Here is a 16,186-nt window from a genome sequence, read left to right as displayed (position 1 = left end):
TGGAGTCCCGGAACCTCTTGAAAATGGACACATGGCTGGTGGCCCCACCCCCTGATCTCCAGACAGAGGGGAGTTTAGATTGCCCTCCACGCCATGTGTCCATTTTCACCTAGGATGATTTAAACTTTTAAAAACTCCCCCCTTGTTCCAGCTGACCCAAAGTGACATCATTGGTCCTGGGAGCATGCACGCACTTTGCGCGCTCACATGTGGTACCAGGGGCACCACCTCCTGCCAAGAGTTGCCCCCTGTGCTGGCAACCCACTGAGTTCTACCACCTCTTTTGCCAGAAAAAAGGCCCTGCAGCTAACATTTAAAACAAAACATTATAAAAATAAAATAAAAACAATAATAATAACATATTAAAAGCACATAGAAAGTAATTAAAACACATGGAGAGATCACTGAGGAAACACCAGACAAAACAAAAAAGACTTCACCAGTGGCAGAAAACAGTGACAGAAGGGGACAGATGAATATGGGCCAATATGGGCCTCTTTCAAGTTGCCATTTGCCGTATCTCAGAGGGTGGAAGTTTCCAAAGCAGAGCCTTGGAAGGTGACCTTAGGGGTTGGGTAAAGTCATAGGGGGAGTAGGCAGTCCTTTAGGTATGCTGTTCCCTCGCCAAAAAGGACTTTAAAGGGTCAACAGCAGCCTCTTGAATTGAGCCCAGAAGCAAATTGGGAACAAGGGTAGATGGCCTCAGAGTGGAGTCAACATACTGGCTGCAGCATTCTGCCCTTGTTGAAATTTCCAAACACTTTCCAAGGGCAGAGCCATGTAGAGCGTGTGGCAGTAGTTTAATCTAATTTAGCGAATGTGGAGGATCATGGTATTGTACTTTTGAAGGGGGATACCTTCCTTGGAGGGGGAGGCAGTTTTGCCACGGGACCTCTATGACGTGGAACTCTAGCCCTGATGCATGCCTTCCTTGTACATTATCTTCTGCAGGAGTCCAGCAGAGCGAGGTCTGTCATTGGAGTTGCCATCTCTGAATGGGATTGACCCTGATTCTGAGTCTCCCCAGGTGAGGCATGAATGTGGAGCACTGGGAGAGGTATAGGGAGGTGACACAGAGGGAAGAAAACTGGAAAATGTAGAGCTGACTGGCATGTCAGGACAGGCTTGGCATGAGACAGTTATGGAGTTATGATAGAGGCATTGTCACACCGTGATATTTAAGCAAAACTCAATCGTCCCAAGAAAAATTGTATTTAGGTACAGCTGATCCTCATGCAGCAACCCATCTCTCGATGTGGAAATCCCCTCTGACTGAGACATCTCAGTGGACTCCACCCTTGCTGTTTCTTAATGCCTGGAGCTCCCTCTGAGAATATATGTGTGGTGTCTCCTTTCTCTTCCCTGCAGAGCACTTCTTAAAATCCATGGTTTCTATGAAACCCATTGGAAAACCCTCATCTCCAGCTAGAAGTGTAACTACATTGGCTACTGTCCATCAACTGTTCCCCTTCTCTCTCTCTCTCTCTCTCTCTCTCTCTCTCTCTCTCTCTCTCTCTCTCTCTCCTGTTGATGTAAAATTCATAATTGGCGAGGGGAATACAAGGACATCCTTTGTGATCCTCTCCTGCAGAGACAGAGCTGAAGCCTGGATACATTTGTTGTATTTTAATTATTTTGTATTCTGCCTTTCTTCCATTGTGGATCTCAATGTCGTGTGCATGAGGTCTTAGGAGGTCTCGCATCCAGGGCCTGAGCATACCCAGACCCATTTAGCTTCAGCAAAGTGGCTGCATGATGTGATTGCCACCTCTGTTTTGGGGGGGTTGTCCATTGATGGAATCTTAGGGCTATGTACAAGCACAGTATCAGTGGTATAACGAGCAAAGGGTATCTGATACGTCCCCCTCTTTTCCAGATATCGGAGACCTCAGGTACAATGAATGGGTCACGTCTGGACTCTGTGTCCAAGGGAAAGGAACCCAGCCCAGTTCCGTCGCCAAAACTCCGCTCCAAGCCGCCTGCCTCTGGCACTGATCCTTGTCAGTCAGCCACACTGCCCTTGCGCATGCCAGATTCTTCAGCCTCGGAACAGATGGAGGGAATGCTGTACCGAAAGCAGGAAATGGAGTCTCATGGCAAAAAAGCAGCCAACAGGTGACACAGGGCATGGCTTCAGAAGGGTGTTTTGGAATGGCAGACTGCAAAAAATATTGCATAAGCTTTGGAATTGTTGAATTGTTTCTTACATTTGCTCTATGGAAATCATTTCAATATACTTCAGGATCTCAGGAAAAGAAGGGCCTTTCCCAGCCTTACTGAGATCCTTTGACTGCAGATGTCAAGAATCTAACCTGCTATCTTCTGCACAAAAAAGGCTCTTTGGACATTCAGATAACTCCTTATTAACCTGTTTCTCCAGATCTTGGCAGAACATCTTTTGCATTGTGCGGAAGGGTAGTCTGGGCTTCTACAAGGACAGCAAGAATGCCAGCAACGGCATCCCTTACCATGGCGAGGTGCCCGTCAGCTTGCAGGGGGTGCAGTGCAATGTTGCTTTGGACTACAAGAAGCGCAAGCATGTCTTCAAACTTGGGTAGGGAGTGCGCTTTTGGCCACACAGTATTACCCATGCATTCTGTTAACTTTCCCCACTTTTAAGACTGTACAGCTGAACTTTTAAGACTGTACAGCTGAACACAGTCTGTCCTCCTTGTTTTAGGGAATTTCCATGAGAGTTTTACTGTTGTGGCTCCCTGGGAATTTTGGGAGCCAATAGTTCCACAAAGAGGGTGAGGTATCTGTATCAGGGAATTGTCAGCATCCCCAAAAAGATACAGTTCTATAGGTGTGATCTGATCCTTGAGCTTATACCTGTTAAATGAGGATAGGGTCAGAACTAAACCAATTATGACTCAAGAATTCTGACATAACAGCATCACAGAGCTGTTGCAGCATTGGAACTTTCACTTAAGATGCTGATAGTGTGTGCCAAAATGTTATAGCCAAACTAACTACAGTGCCATAAGGGGGCAGAAATGGAAAGCAGTGGGATTGTGCTAGGGAAGGAATGGCCAGCATCGTTCTGATCCTGTGGACCCCTAGGACAAAGTCCCACCTCCCCCATTGACAGCCATGATGGCAAAAGAGCTGGTGGAAGTTGTCGTTGACCTCCTTGAAGTCAATGGTGAGGCAGAAATGACTGCCCCCTTGTGCCTCCAGAGGACATACCTATGCAGCTTCCAAAGGGTCCCTGAACACTGCACCGGTGTAAACACAGCAGCCATTTTAGACCAGGCTGTAGGACTGCTGTACACATTTGTGTTTAATGCAAAGAATATAACTCTTTCTTTGCTCTCTCCTATGAAGACCATGTCGATGATCCCAAGTGTCCTGTCCATAGTGGGATTGGAGCTTGGAGATGACCCCTTGGCAAGCATCAGGGATGCTTATTGCATTATTTTTCCTCCATCCTTGCAGGTTAACTGATGGCAAAGAATATTTATTCCAGGCCAAGGATGAGGTGAGTGGATCCCCAACTTTGCAGATCTCATTCTTGGAGGGCTGCCTGAAAGCCTTCAACCCTATACTTTTATTCCTTGTCAAATTCTGGCTTGGGCTCTTGGTCCTACGATCTCTCTTGTCATTTGAAGGGGACATGGCAAGCAGAAGTCTGCCAACAGAACATGTGGGGAGCAAACACTACATCTTTTAACTTCTAACAACATTTGTAAATTTTGACAACCAAGAGTTCCCCTCCTAAATCACCAGACTGTGGGGTAGGCTGCAGATATTAACTGGGGAAGGAAAGGCATTCTCCTGATGTTCAGAGGCATGCATAATATACCCCAGAGTGAGTAGCGGGGGAATCAGAAATAAGTGTCAGGAATTTCTCCTGTCTGTACACCAGTATTCTGCTCTTAGAATCTATCTGTTCCCACTTTTCCTCCAAATAATTCAGAGAAGCAACCATCATTCTCCCTTACTGTTTTATCCCGTAACTGTGAGTTTGGATAGCCAAGTAACCAGTGCACATCATGGCAGAGTGGGGGTTATGGACCTGGGCTCCTAGTTCCTCTTCCACAATGAACCACTGCACCTACATAGGTCCAACTAAAAAAACCCTTAGCACCACCCCTCTCCCTCCTTACGGTAAGGATATCAGTAATGTGTGATCAGGAGGAGGAATGCAGTCTGTGCATGCTCATGGGGACTATCCTTCACACAAGGCAAGGGGGCTCAACACAGCCACTCTCTTCCCTCTCTCCTAGGCTGAGATGAGCAGCTGGATGCGAGTCATCAATGCCACAGCCACCTCCACCTCAACGCAACAAGGCCCTGCAGATGAACAGCCACCACTCATCAGTAAAGGAATGTCACGCACCCTGAGCATGCCCCCTGTGTCCCCCAACAGTGGCCCCGAAGGGACCGTCACACTGCGTAGCAAAGAGACCAAGGAAAAGGACCGTGAGAAGCGCTTCAGCTTTTTCAAGAAGAACAAATAGAGGAGTCCCATGTGGGGAATGGGCGGGTGGGATTACAGCTGCTGAATCTGTGCAAAACTGATGTCAGGGTGGGCATGGCGAGGGACTTCGGACCTGGGGAAGGCTGGGGAACAACACAGCTGACAGAGACCACAGTTATTTTCTTATTACTGAGGATTGCATGACTCATCTCCAAACTTTACATGGAATGCCTCTCCTCCCTCCCCCACCCCAGGAAAAAAATAACCAGCCCATGCTGCCTCAACCGGAGTGTTTGCAAGGTGAAGCCATGTCAGGGATTGGGTCAGAGGTGCTGCACTTGGAAGAGGTTCTTGCAGGGCGGGGGGGAAATAGGAATCTCTGAAGTGTCATGGGGGTCTGGGCCACGTGGCATGAGCAGTGCACATCATCTTGTCAGGGACACTGGCCTTTTGGATTGCTGAAGTGCGGACTCTGCCAAGGTTTTTCGTTACCGAGCTGGGATCGAAAGTCTGTTGGGTACAGGGAAAAAATGGGTTCTTTGGCCTTCTGATGTCAAGAAAATTTCTCCTTCCCTGCCAAAGATCTCTTTCTCTTAGTCAGGAAATGCTTCTACCACCTGGTCCCGCCTCCATTTCACCTTCCTGTTTCAGGATTCTTCTAGAGACATCCCCCTTTGTTTCCTAACCTGAAGTGGATGCTGCTGAGTCAGATCGGTAACTGGAAAGAACAAGGCCTGTTACAAAGCGGAAGGGAAGTCAGCTTTTGAGGAGAGGCCTGTTTCCTGAGGTACCACTAAACCCAAATAAAACCCTAACGGAACAGGACTGTATCATAACCCATACCGTAGCCCAAAGCTCAGGCCACACAACTATAAAGCAGGGTGAGAATTTAGAGAGAAGGAACAAAGGGTGCTATGGAGCCCTTTTGCCTCTAAAACTGTCACCCATCCAAGCTGGCTTTTCTCTCAGCTCTGCCTCCTTCCCATCTGCGAAGCCAGTATTTCTCAGTTCTCTACTTAAAATTGCTCCCTGCCCACACACCCCACCCTTTTGAAGTTACCTTATACTGTCCTGGCTCAGTATTGTCTACTCAGATGGGCAATGGCTCTGCAAGTCTCAGGGAGTGAAAGGCCTTCTCCCAGCACCGTCTACCTTTAAATGAAAATGTCAAGAACGCCGCTTTGCAGTTATGTGGCAGGCTGCCTTTTTACAGCTGTACCCCTCTCCCATGTAGTTAGGGCCTTTGAGTACTCCACCCAAGAATCTTCTGTGTTTTTACCACCACTTCTGCCAGGCCTTGATTTCCTGAGGCACCACTTGGGCCTCCTGTAGCATAGCTCTAAGGTCCATCTAGTACAACACTCTACTTCTTATCAGGGCCAGCCAGATGGCCTATAAGGTAAACTCATTAGCAGAAATGATGGAGACGGAGATCCTGGTATCTGGTGCTTGGAAATACCTTGGCTCCATTCTTAGTGATCGTGGCTGATCCATGAATGTATCTGAGCTTTTGCTTTTTAAAAAGCCTCTGATTCTAGAAACCTTTGCAGTATCCTACGGCAACGAGTCACAGACCTCTGTCCCATAAGGGGCAGGGAAGTGAAGGGAGCAGACCCTCTAGTTGTTTCGCAAAGCCTGTCCTTCAAACGACACTACTCAGGGTCCTTCAACACGATGAGGCAGGAAATTTTTATTTCTGGAAAACTATATTAGGAGGCACTGGCATTTCCAGGGGAGGAATTATGTGTCTTAGCTATTGCCAGTCTCGTAGCTTTGCCTGATAGTGGGGACTGAGGTTTCTCCACTGGTCTTTCAGGGCTCGCTGTCTGACAGCTGCTCTTTACCTGTAGAGCCTCTGCAGAAGTGGGAATCTACCCCTGCTGAATTTTGCACCCCACATCGCTGTGTTCCTGCTCCATCCCTTTTCTAGTCTGGTTTCTGACCTGTGCCTTCCTTTTCATACTCGTATGCTGCCCTGATGGCCTGCCATATCCTCTTCTTCTCCCCTCCCTGCATCAAGATAGCCACACACACCCTTGCCAACCCTTCCAAAGGATGCAGAGGCCGCCTAGAGGCAAGGCTCCTAGCTGGACGCACAAAGGCCCAGCTCATTGCGAGACTCGCTATGGCAGGGTGGCCCAGCGCTGCTCGGATTGTGGGAAGTAAAGGTGGATGGGGATTTTGAGGCAGGACACCTGGCTTCAAACAAGGCCCTTCCCAGCACACGCCTATGAGGGCCCTGCTCCCAGTGGCGTCCTGGTGGCATTTCTGTGCTTGTGGGAGACGTTATTCACGTATTTGCAGTGGCATCTGTTCTGAATTTTTTGGACAGAAATAAAAAAGAATCTGTGTAAAGAGTAGCCAGCCTTCTTTATTCCTACTCAGTGGAAACAAGTTGGAACTACTACTGACCCCTTGTCATGTCTGTGCAATGAAAAACTCACTGGTCAAGTAGAGCTGCTACCTGGATGAAGAAAGCTTCACCTTACAAATTGGTGTTTACTACATAGGTGTTCAACATGATGAGGCCCTGCCGTTAAAAAAGGCAGCAAAGCTAACTGGAAGACTCTACCTGAAAATCCCATAACTGGAGATTACTTGCATATTGCAAAAGAAAACAGAGGAAGAGCTGGGTCTGCATGTGTGAACCCAAAATGGAGGACTTGTATCTTGCTGCTCTACTGCAGACAAACATGGTTGGATATCTACTAAAAAGTGAAAATTCCTCCAGAATGCTTTGATGTGCTAAAAGCAGAGGAGAGAAAGAGTCCTCTATGCCACATGGCTGTTTCCATTAGCCCCCTTCAAAATAGGATTGCCACCTTTTCACCTCGCTTGGCTCCTGTGCTTTTAACAGCTTCATTGCAGGCGTGAGTTTAGTATAAAGTGTTCCACATTAATATCCATTAAGCTCAACACCCTGTTTCCAGTAGCATCCTGGCCAAATACATTTGAGTAGTCCACAAACAGGGCATGAAAATAATAGCCCATCCTCTATTGTTTGTCACCCAGCACCTGCTTTTTTTCCAGAGGTAATTTGCCTCTGCACATGAAGGTTCACCGAGTTTCCTATCTGTTGGTACTCATCCACTGTACTTTTGTGTAATAATTCCATAAGACCTAAACATTTTAGAGGTGTTTTCCTTTCAAGTTCTTCAGAACTCTTCAACAAACTAGATGGTATAGTGAGGAAGGTGTTGAACTAAAACTCGGATTCAAGCCTCCACTCAATCACTAAGCTTGATAGGGGACCATTTGGCAGTTGCTCCCTGTCAGCATAACATACTTTACAGGGTTGTTGTGAAGATAAAGGAGAGGAAAGGAGAACCATGTGTACCCTCCTGAGCTCCTAGAGGGAAGGGCAGAATAAAAACGTAGATAGATGTTGTCTTAAGGCCTCTCCTCTTCTTTTAAAACATTCACCCTGAAGAAAAGTTCTGGAGAACTTGAAAACTTGCACATTCTTTGCGTTACTGTGGTTTAGCGTAACTTTCTTTTAAAAATCATAATGTTTTTTAAAGTTCATATCACTAGTTATAAAAATCAACAAGGATTAGGACAACAGCCCACAGAATATATAATAAAACAGCAAGCAATTTAAAACTACAGAAGAGGAAAAATTATGTGAAAAGGAGGTACCCCATACAAATTCTTTTGTTGAAACCAAGAAAAATATAGTCTAAGCTTAAATGTGCAATTCTACTAATTCTAACAATCGTTCCTTGTGTAATAAAACCTTACATTGGAATTCTGTGACAATTCAAGTTTGGCTCAGTATAGAAAATGAAAGGAAGCCATGTTGAAGAAAATTGTCTGTGTTTGTCTAGCTTCTAAGTATTCAACATTGCCATGGATAAACTGTAATATGTAATTGAACCTGGCCCTTTATCCAGATAGATCAATATAGGTTTCAGTGTGTCTTCTTATCAATGTATCAGTGCCTCTTCCAAAGAGCAGCAATAGTTTTCTTAGCTGCTGACAGTAGATAGACTAATTAAATTCTGGACTGCTGTCCTGCTTTGCTGATCGCTGTACATAGGAATTTCCACAAACATCAGACTATAAAACAACAATTGTACCAATTTCATAACACCGTTTCAAATAAGACAATTTCAGATAGGTAGCTATATTACGCTATACTGGCAAAATAAAGCAAGAGTCAAGCGGCACTTAGACTAACAACTTTTCTCCCAGCACAAGCTTTTGTCACTTCATCACATCCGTGAAGTATGTGAGGCTGCATAGATCAGTTCTCTCCCACCAAACCTCTGTTCTTCCTTCCAGGGATCAATCTAAATCTTCACTTCTCCTTGAACAAAAGCCTTGTAACACCTTTGTATTAAGACTAACCAAAAAGACACAAAATAGCGTGCAAGTTTTCAAGTTCTCCAGAACTCTTCCTCAGGCTGCATGGTGTAGTGAGGGTGCTGGACTAGGATGAGAGGGACCCAGGTTTGTATCTCCACTCAACTATTAAAATGCTAGATGACCATATGGCAGAGTCACTCTGTTAGCCTAACCTTCTTCACAGGGCTGTTGTGAAGATAAAAGGAAAGAAGAAGCCTATATATCATGCTGATCTCACAGGAGAAAGGCCAGGATAAAATTGAATGGATGTTTATTATTTATTTACCACTTTATAGTCTCCAAAGACTCGTGACAGATTACAACTAAAAACAGTAATAACAATACACTACATAAAACCAACAAGTTGGTACAGCCAATAGTGGCTAGAGTGACTGACTGCTAGGATCTGGGAGATGCAGGTTTGATTCCCTGCTCTGCCATGGAAGCTTGCGGGGTGACCTTGGGCCAGTCATACTGTCTCAGCCTAACATAACTCCCAGGGTTTGTTGTGAGGGAGAGAGAACATAATGTAAGCTGCTTTGGGTCCCCGTTGGGGAGAAAGGCAGAGTATAAAGGAAGTAAAATAAAATAAAAACAATAAAAGAACAAGCTAATACAGACAATAAAGCATGATCACAAGACTGGAGAACAGTACAGTGCAACGTATTACATACAGCAGTATGGTTTAAAGCAGGATTACAAAATTAGAGGACAGCTGGCAGGGACCCTCAAGACATATGGGAGGGAATCACATCCTTTTTTGTCCGTTCCCCCTCACTTGTTGAGCCATCCACTCACTGGCCAACCCTCCTCACTGAAGAGCTGCCACCAACAGATGCCTGAATCACACAAGGGGGAGACAGGGAGTAGCAGCAGCTCCAGGTCATCATTGATCCTGCTCCCCACCTGCCCACAGTGCCGTCACCATCACTGCCTGCCTGGCTAATGCGGGAGCTTCCGCTCTTCTCTCCAGAGGCATGACATGTGCAACAGCAGCGGCAGCACTCTCACTAGCCTGGCTTACATGCAGCTCCTGCTCCTCCACCCACCCCACAGCATTCCATTACATTAACTGTGCAAGTGTAGACAATGTTATTCTCTTGGGGGGGATTTAACCCTCCCTCCATGGAGGGGGGTGTCACATTTTTGTGCAAACCTGGAAGTCTCCCAGGTCTGCAGAACAATTCCCCCCTTTCTGAATCTGGACCTATTCTTTAAGTTTATCAGTCCTCATGGGGCCCTGGTTAAACGTAAGATATAAGATGATTTTTTTTAAAAACAGAATAATACAGATGTTCTCCTGAACACTTCTGGTTTTCGTTCTGCAGAATGATAGGAGTATTGGAACCCTCCTGACTTTATAAAACTGCCCTTCTGAAGAGTTCTGTTTTACATATTCTGTGGAATGATAAGAGCATAAGTTCCTCCCTGACCTTGCTAGGCAGGCCATTCCACCAGGTGGGAGCTGCAGCAAAGAATGCTTGGATACAACAGCCGTTCTCATTCGGAAGGTTTGTTCTGATGAGTGGAACTGCTTCGGCACAGCATATTGATTCAGGATAGGTGGTCTTACAAATATGCAGGTCCTAGGCTAGGAAGCATTTTGTAGGTGATTACCATTGACTTGAACTGTCTCTGGAAACTAATTGGTAACCAATGTAGTGACAGCAAAATAGGTGTAATATGCATACTGTGCCTAGCTCCTGGTAGTAATTGAGTTGTGGCACTCTGTACCAGATAGAGTTTCTGAGTAATCTTCATGGGCAGACTCATGTAGAGTACATTACAATAGTCTAGCCACGTGGTTACCCTGGCATGGGTCAATGTTGCCAAATTGGCCTGGACGAGGCAGGGAGCTATTCTCCAGACTGAACTGAGTGAGCAAAAGTCAGTTGAACCATTTTTCTTTAAAGCCTGAAACAACTTGTTTTCCGCCCACCTTTTTAAACATCCACTGTGCTGGCAAGTTCTGGAGAAATTAAAAGCTTGCACACTCATTTGTGTTGGTCTTAGTCAATGTATTTATTTATTTACTCAGTTGAAATATTTATACCCTGCTTTATCTCTGCAAACTTAAGACAGCTAAAAAAACAGCAAAGGCTGTGGGACTTAGATATAAGCATCCAACAAGTTAAAACACAATTAAAAGCCACCGTTAAATATAGATGGTGTTCACAGAGAATCAGAGTTGTGGGTTTTCTTTACTGCTGATGCCACTGCTGATTTTGCACAGTGGCAACCATTTTCCCTGCCTCAGTCTTCCAGCAGTGGCCACACCAGGCACTGGGGCCTTTTTTTACTTCATTTCTACTTCACCTTTCTAACCAAAAGGGACACAGAGTGGCTTACTTCATTCTCCCCTTCTCCATTTTATCCTCATAATAATCCTGTGAGGTGGATTAGGCTGAGAGTGCCTGAGTGGCCCAAGGTCACCCAGCAAGCTTCCATGGCAGAGTGGGGATTTGAATCTGGTTCTCTCAGATCCTAGTCTGACACTTTGGCCGTTTCCACACATCTTACCGGCCTCTGGAACATTGCGCAAAACACCCGGAAGATAGCATCTTCTCATGCGAAATTGCGCCAGGAAGCTGCTATCATCCGGGAGTTTTGCGCAACATCGTGTCTTCCTGGCATGATTTCGCGCAAGAAGACACTATCTTGCAGATGTTTTGCGCAACATTCCGGCGAATTGGCTGTCAGTTTTAAATTTAAATTTTTTAACTGGCAATTTAATACTGTTATAGCATTTCAACAATTGGTTGTTGTGGATTTTCCGGGCTGTATAGCCATAGTCTTGGCATTGTAGTTCCTGACATTTTGCCAGCAGCTGTGTCTGGCATCTTCAGAGGTGTAGCACCAAAAGACAGAGATCTCTCAGTGTCACAGTGTGGAGAAGATGTTGGCAGGTAATTTATATCTACTCAGGAAGGTGGGTTTGGGCTGAGTCATCCTGTAAGAGTTTCCCAGGGTGTGGAATGCTAATGGAATGCTGGTGGAAGCTTCCCACCAGTAATATAACACACAAGTAGAGGAATGACATCAAGACCCTCAATGCGGATCCAGACATTATTATTCTACCAGCTGACAAAGGCAATGCCACAGTGATCAAGAAAACAGAAGAATACAAAGGGAAGATTAAGGAACTCCTGGACCCTTCCACCTACAAAAAACTAAAACGAGATCCAACCTGCAAAATCACCAGGCTAACGAATGCCCTGACCAAAAATTCCTCACTTCATCCAGACATACACAGACAGAAGCACAGCCACCATGACTATATGGACTCCCTAAAATTCATAAGGATTCAGTCCCACTCCGACCCATCGTGCCATTGGTTCACCGACATATGAATTAGCTAAACATCTGGACAATCTTCTACAGGACCACATCGGAAAAACCACATCTTACATCAAAGATTCAGCACATTTCATCAACAAAATCAGTTCTCTGAAACTCAATCCACAGGACATACTCGTCAGTTTTGATGTTGTATCCCTGTTTACTAAGGTTCCAGTAAAAGACACAATCGCACTTATTAATCAGATTTTTCCAGAGGATGTAACAGCCTTATTCCACCATTGTCTGACAACCAGTGACTTCCGATGAGATAACGATTTCTATGAACAGATGGATGGGGTGGCCATGGGAAGCCCACTCAGCCCAGTTATAGCAAACTTCTTCATGGAAAATTTTGAAAAGACAGCTCTAGAATCAGCACCCCACAAACCTACAGTCTGGTTCCGGTTTGTGGATGATACCTTTATCATTTGGAGCCACGGTGAGGAAGAATTGATGGAGTTTTTAAACCACCTCAACAATATCCACCTGAACATACAATTCACCATGGAGAAAGAAATCGAGGGTAAACTTCCCTTTCTAGATACCTTGGTCATCTGCAAAGCAAACTTTCAGTTAGGTCGTAAGGTCTACAGGAAACCAACTCACACGGATTGATACTTACACAAATACTCCAATCACCACCCTCGATAGAAAAGAGGCATAATAAAAACATTAGTAGACCGTGCAAGACGGGATATGTGAACCACACTTTCTCAACAAGGAAATGAATCATCTAAACTATGCACTTCAAGCAAATGGCTACTCCAGAAATGAAATCAGAAGAGTGATTAAACCAAAGATAAATCAAACAACTAAGGAAAAACAGTCTCCCACAGGAAAAGTGTTTTTGCCATATATCAAAGGAATCACTGATCAGATGGGAAAGCTTATGAAAAGGCACAACTTACAAACAGTATTCAGACCCACCAGAAAAGTACAACAGATGCTACGATCAGCAAAAGACAGTAGAGACCCCTCACCTCTGCAGGAGTATACCGCATACCCTGCAGCAGTGGACAAGTTTACATCAGGACCACACAGCGTAGCATCCAGACAAGAATAAAAGAACACGAAAGACACTGCAGACTTGGCCATCCGGAAAAATCAGCAGTGGCTGAACATAGCCTAACTCAAACAGGACACAGTATCCTATTCCAGGACACTAAAATACTGGACAACACTTCCAACTACTTTGTCAGATTGCACAAAGAAGCCATTGAAATTCATAAGCATAAGCACAATTTCAACAGGAAAGAAGAGACTTTAAGAATGAATAGAGCATGGTTTCCAGTCCTGAAAAACACCAGCCTAACAAAATACTCTACACCCTACAATAGCCCCGCAGAGAAGATTAGCACATCAAGCACCAATCCATATGCAAAAGAACCTCCTCAAGATACAGTGAAGCCTCCCTCCATTAGCATTCCACACCCTGGGAAACTCTTACAGGATGACTCAGCCCAAACCCACCTTCCTGAGTAGATATAAATTACCTGCCAACATCTTCTCCACACTGTGACACTGAGAGATCTCTGTCTTTTGGTGCTACACCTCTGAAGATGCCAGTCACAGCTGCTGGCAAAATGTCAGGAACTACAATGCCAAGACCATGGCTATAGAGCCCGGAAAATCCACAACAACCACGGTTCTCCGACCGTGAAAGCCTTCGACAATATTTCAAGAATTGGATTCACTGAATTCCCAGATTTTGGTTTTTTTTTAAAGTAGGCCTATTTTGCTGCAAAGACGTCAAGGTGAAAGACATCTTTCTGCCATAGAAAGGACTAAAGACTTTTTAAGTGAGATCTGGGAATTTAATGAGAACTGGGAATTGCCAGTTTGAAATAAAAACCCAGTAGTGGAAGGAAATGACTTCTGTATGGACAGGAGAAACGGCTGGGTGGGCAGAACTTGAAAACTTGGAAAATCTGAACCTTGCCTTCCATATAAAAGCCATCCAGGTTTTGCTGGGATCTTTCCCAGAACTTTGCATCAAAGGAGGCTGGCTACCATACTGCCCAGCAGCACCTCTGGCTTCTTGCATGGATTAAAACGCTGCAGTTTGTTCACCCTCCACCACTTGATCACAGCCTTCAGACAGTGAGCCAACCCTCCCCTGATGGGGTTGCCATCCTCCAGGTGGTCTAAGCAAACAAGGGAATCCACCCGGATAGTAGAAAACCAAACAAACAAACAATTCCGGGAATATGTATATATCTAACAATTTTTTATATTTTTATAGTGCAAAGTGCAAAGTGCAAAATATAGTGAATGATTATATATACAATAATAAATATACAATAAATACAATAAAATATTGATCTCTCTGTCCCAACATGCAATAAATATAGTAAAAATACAGAATTTGATACTAATGGTTATGAAGTATATTTTTCAAAGGAACAATGTCCATGAATTAATTAAGATGAAAATGTAGCAGCATGCAGGTTTCCTCAGATAGAGCTCCAATGTAGACGTGTGGGAGGCATGAGATGGCAAGCTCCAGTCCAAACTGCAAATAGATCCAAAAGTGCCGACGGGATTATGCGTGCATATTTATACAATTCCCGTTTCGTATAACATACTTCTTCATGGGCACAATAAATATGGACTGGTGGGAAGCCGATGGAGGGGCTGGAGGAAGGGGGTGACGGGCGTGCTCCATCTCGCGCCTGAGAGCCATGTTCCCGCTGCTAATGTGAGCACTGGAGCAATGCTCACAGCTTCGGACTCCTCCGCTCACTCCTCCGATCTATATTTTATTGTATTTATTGTATATTTATTATTGTATATATAATCATTCACTATATTTTGCACTTTGCACTTTGCACTATAAAAATATAAAAAATTGTTAGATATATACATATTCCCGGAATTGTTTGTTTGTTTGATCCTCCAGGTGGTCAGCAATTAAATACAACTGGATCACGGTGTGAGCGTTAGAAGTACAAGATAACACGGTGCTAAGGATTTATGAAACTTAAGATCTCCTGGAATTACAACTGATCTCCATGTCACAAATATCAGTTCTGGAAAAAATGATTGCTTTGGAGAGTGGACGCTATGGCTCTATACCATGCAAATTTCCCAGCCTGGAGTTGGCAACACTATATAAATCTCTACTGTTTCTGGAGGCTTAGCAATATTTTTATTTATACTTTTTAAAAAATGTATGTTCCCTCCCCCCCTCCTCTTCTGTATTTGACCAGTTTGTATCATGCATCTGACAAAGACAACTTGATTCTCGAAAGCTTATGCTGCAATAAAATTGGTTAGTCTTAAAGGTGCTACTGGACTCTTTTTGATTTTGCTACTACAGACTAACACTGCTAACTCCTCTGGATCCTCCTAAGCTGACCCTCCCTCCCTGAGTGTATCTCTGATCACCTCCCCCCCCCCCCAACATATGTGGTGCAGCTTATGCTCTGCTTTAACATTTCTTCCAACTCTATTGGATTCTTGTTAGCCTTAAATCTCTGCAAATTTGCATTAATATTCCCTATTATATAGTTTCTGGAAATGTCTTTTGAGATTAATGGAGTAGAAAAGAGCAAGAGTCCAGTAGCATCTATAAAACTAACTATGTTTGTGGTATGAGCTTTCGTGAGTCACAGCTCACTTCTTCAGATACAGCTAGAATGAGATTGATGGTACTGATTTACACTGTGTCATCGGGCTTGAGTCTCAGTGAGAAAGGCGGGCTATAAATAACAATAAAAATTAGTCTGCAGATCAGTTGTAATTCCGGGAGATCTCCAGTCACTACCAGGTGTCTGGCAACCCTGGGTGCATCTTATTATACTCTTGCAACTGTTCTCGTTCACTCAAACAAAGGGACAATTCCATTTCCAAAATTCACTGGAGAGAGAACGGTCGTTGAACAAACAGAAAGAGGCGGGATTACTTCAAGTGTTTGGGGTCAAGAAAGCAAAGAGCCTTATTGGTCAGGATTCTACCTCCTCCTTTGCCCTCCTCTTTACGACACTACGCCTTCCGCTGAAGCGAGTTTCGATTGGCTAGCCACACCCAGGGGTCTCAGTCTATGTCCATTCATCGGGAGGGACACGCTCTTTTGGA

General features: G+C 44.6%; 1 protein-coding gene across 2 annotated transcripts in view; it reads left to right on the top strand.

The window, feature by feature from the left end:
• The window catches only part of SPTBN2 (spectrin beta, non-erythrocytic 2), an 81,933-nt gene extending 75,155 nt beyond the window's left edge, over positions 1–6,778 (top strand). For both annotated transcript variants that reach the window (XM_054990094.1, XM_054990084.1), the window contains 5 exons: positions 952–1,027; positions 1,877–2,115; positions 2,381–2,554; positions 3,439–3,481; positions 4,230–6,778. In XM_054990094.1, coding sequence (XP_054846069.1) covers positions 952–1,027; positions 1,877–2,115; positions 2,381–2,554; positions 3,439–3,481; positions 4,230–4,463 — 766 coding nt within the window. In that variant the 3' untranslated portion in view covers positions 4,464–6,778. The remainder of the gene's footprint in view (positions 1–951; positions 1,028–1,876; positions 2,116–2,380; positions 2,555–3,438; positions 3,482–4,229) is intronic.
• The last annotated feature ends 9,408 nt before the right edge of the window (positions 6,779–16,186 follow it).

Source organism: Eublepharis macularius, chromosome 1 (assembly GCF_028583425.1).
Source record: "Eublepharis macularius isolate TG4126 chromosome 1, MPM_Emac_v1.0, whole genome shotgun sequence".
NCBI lineage: Eukaryota > Metazoa > Chordata > Lepidosauria > Squamata > Eublepharidae > Eublepharis > Eublepharis macularius.
Note: the sequence above shows the minus strand (reverse complement) of the source record. Positions and strands in the feature narration are given on the sequence as shown.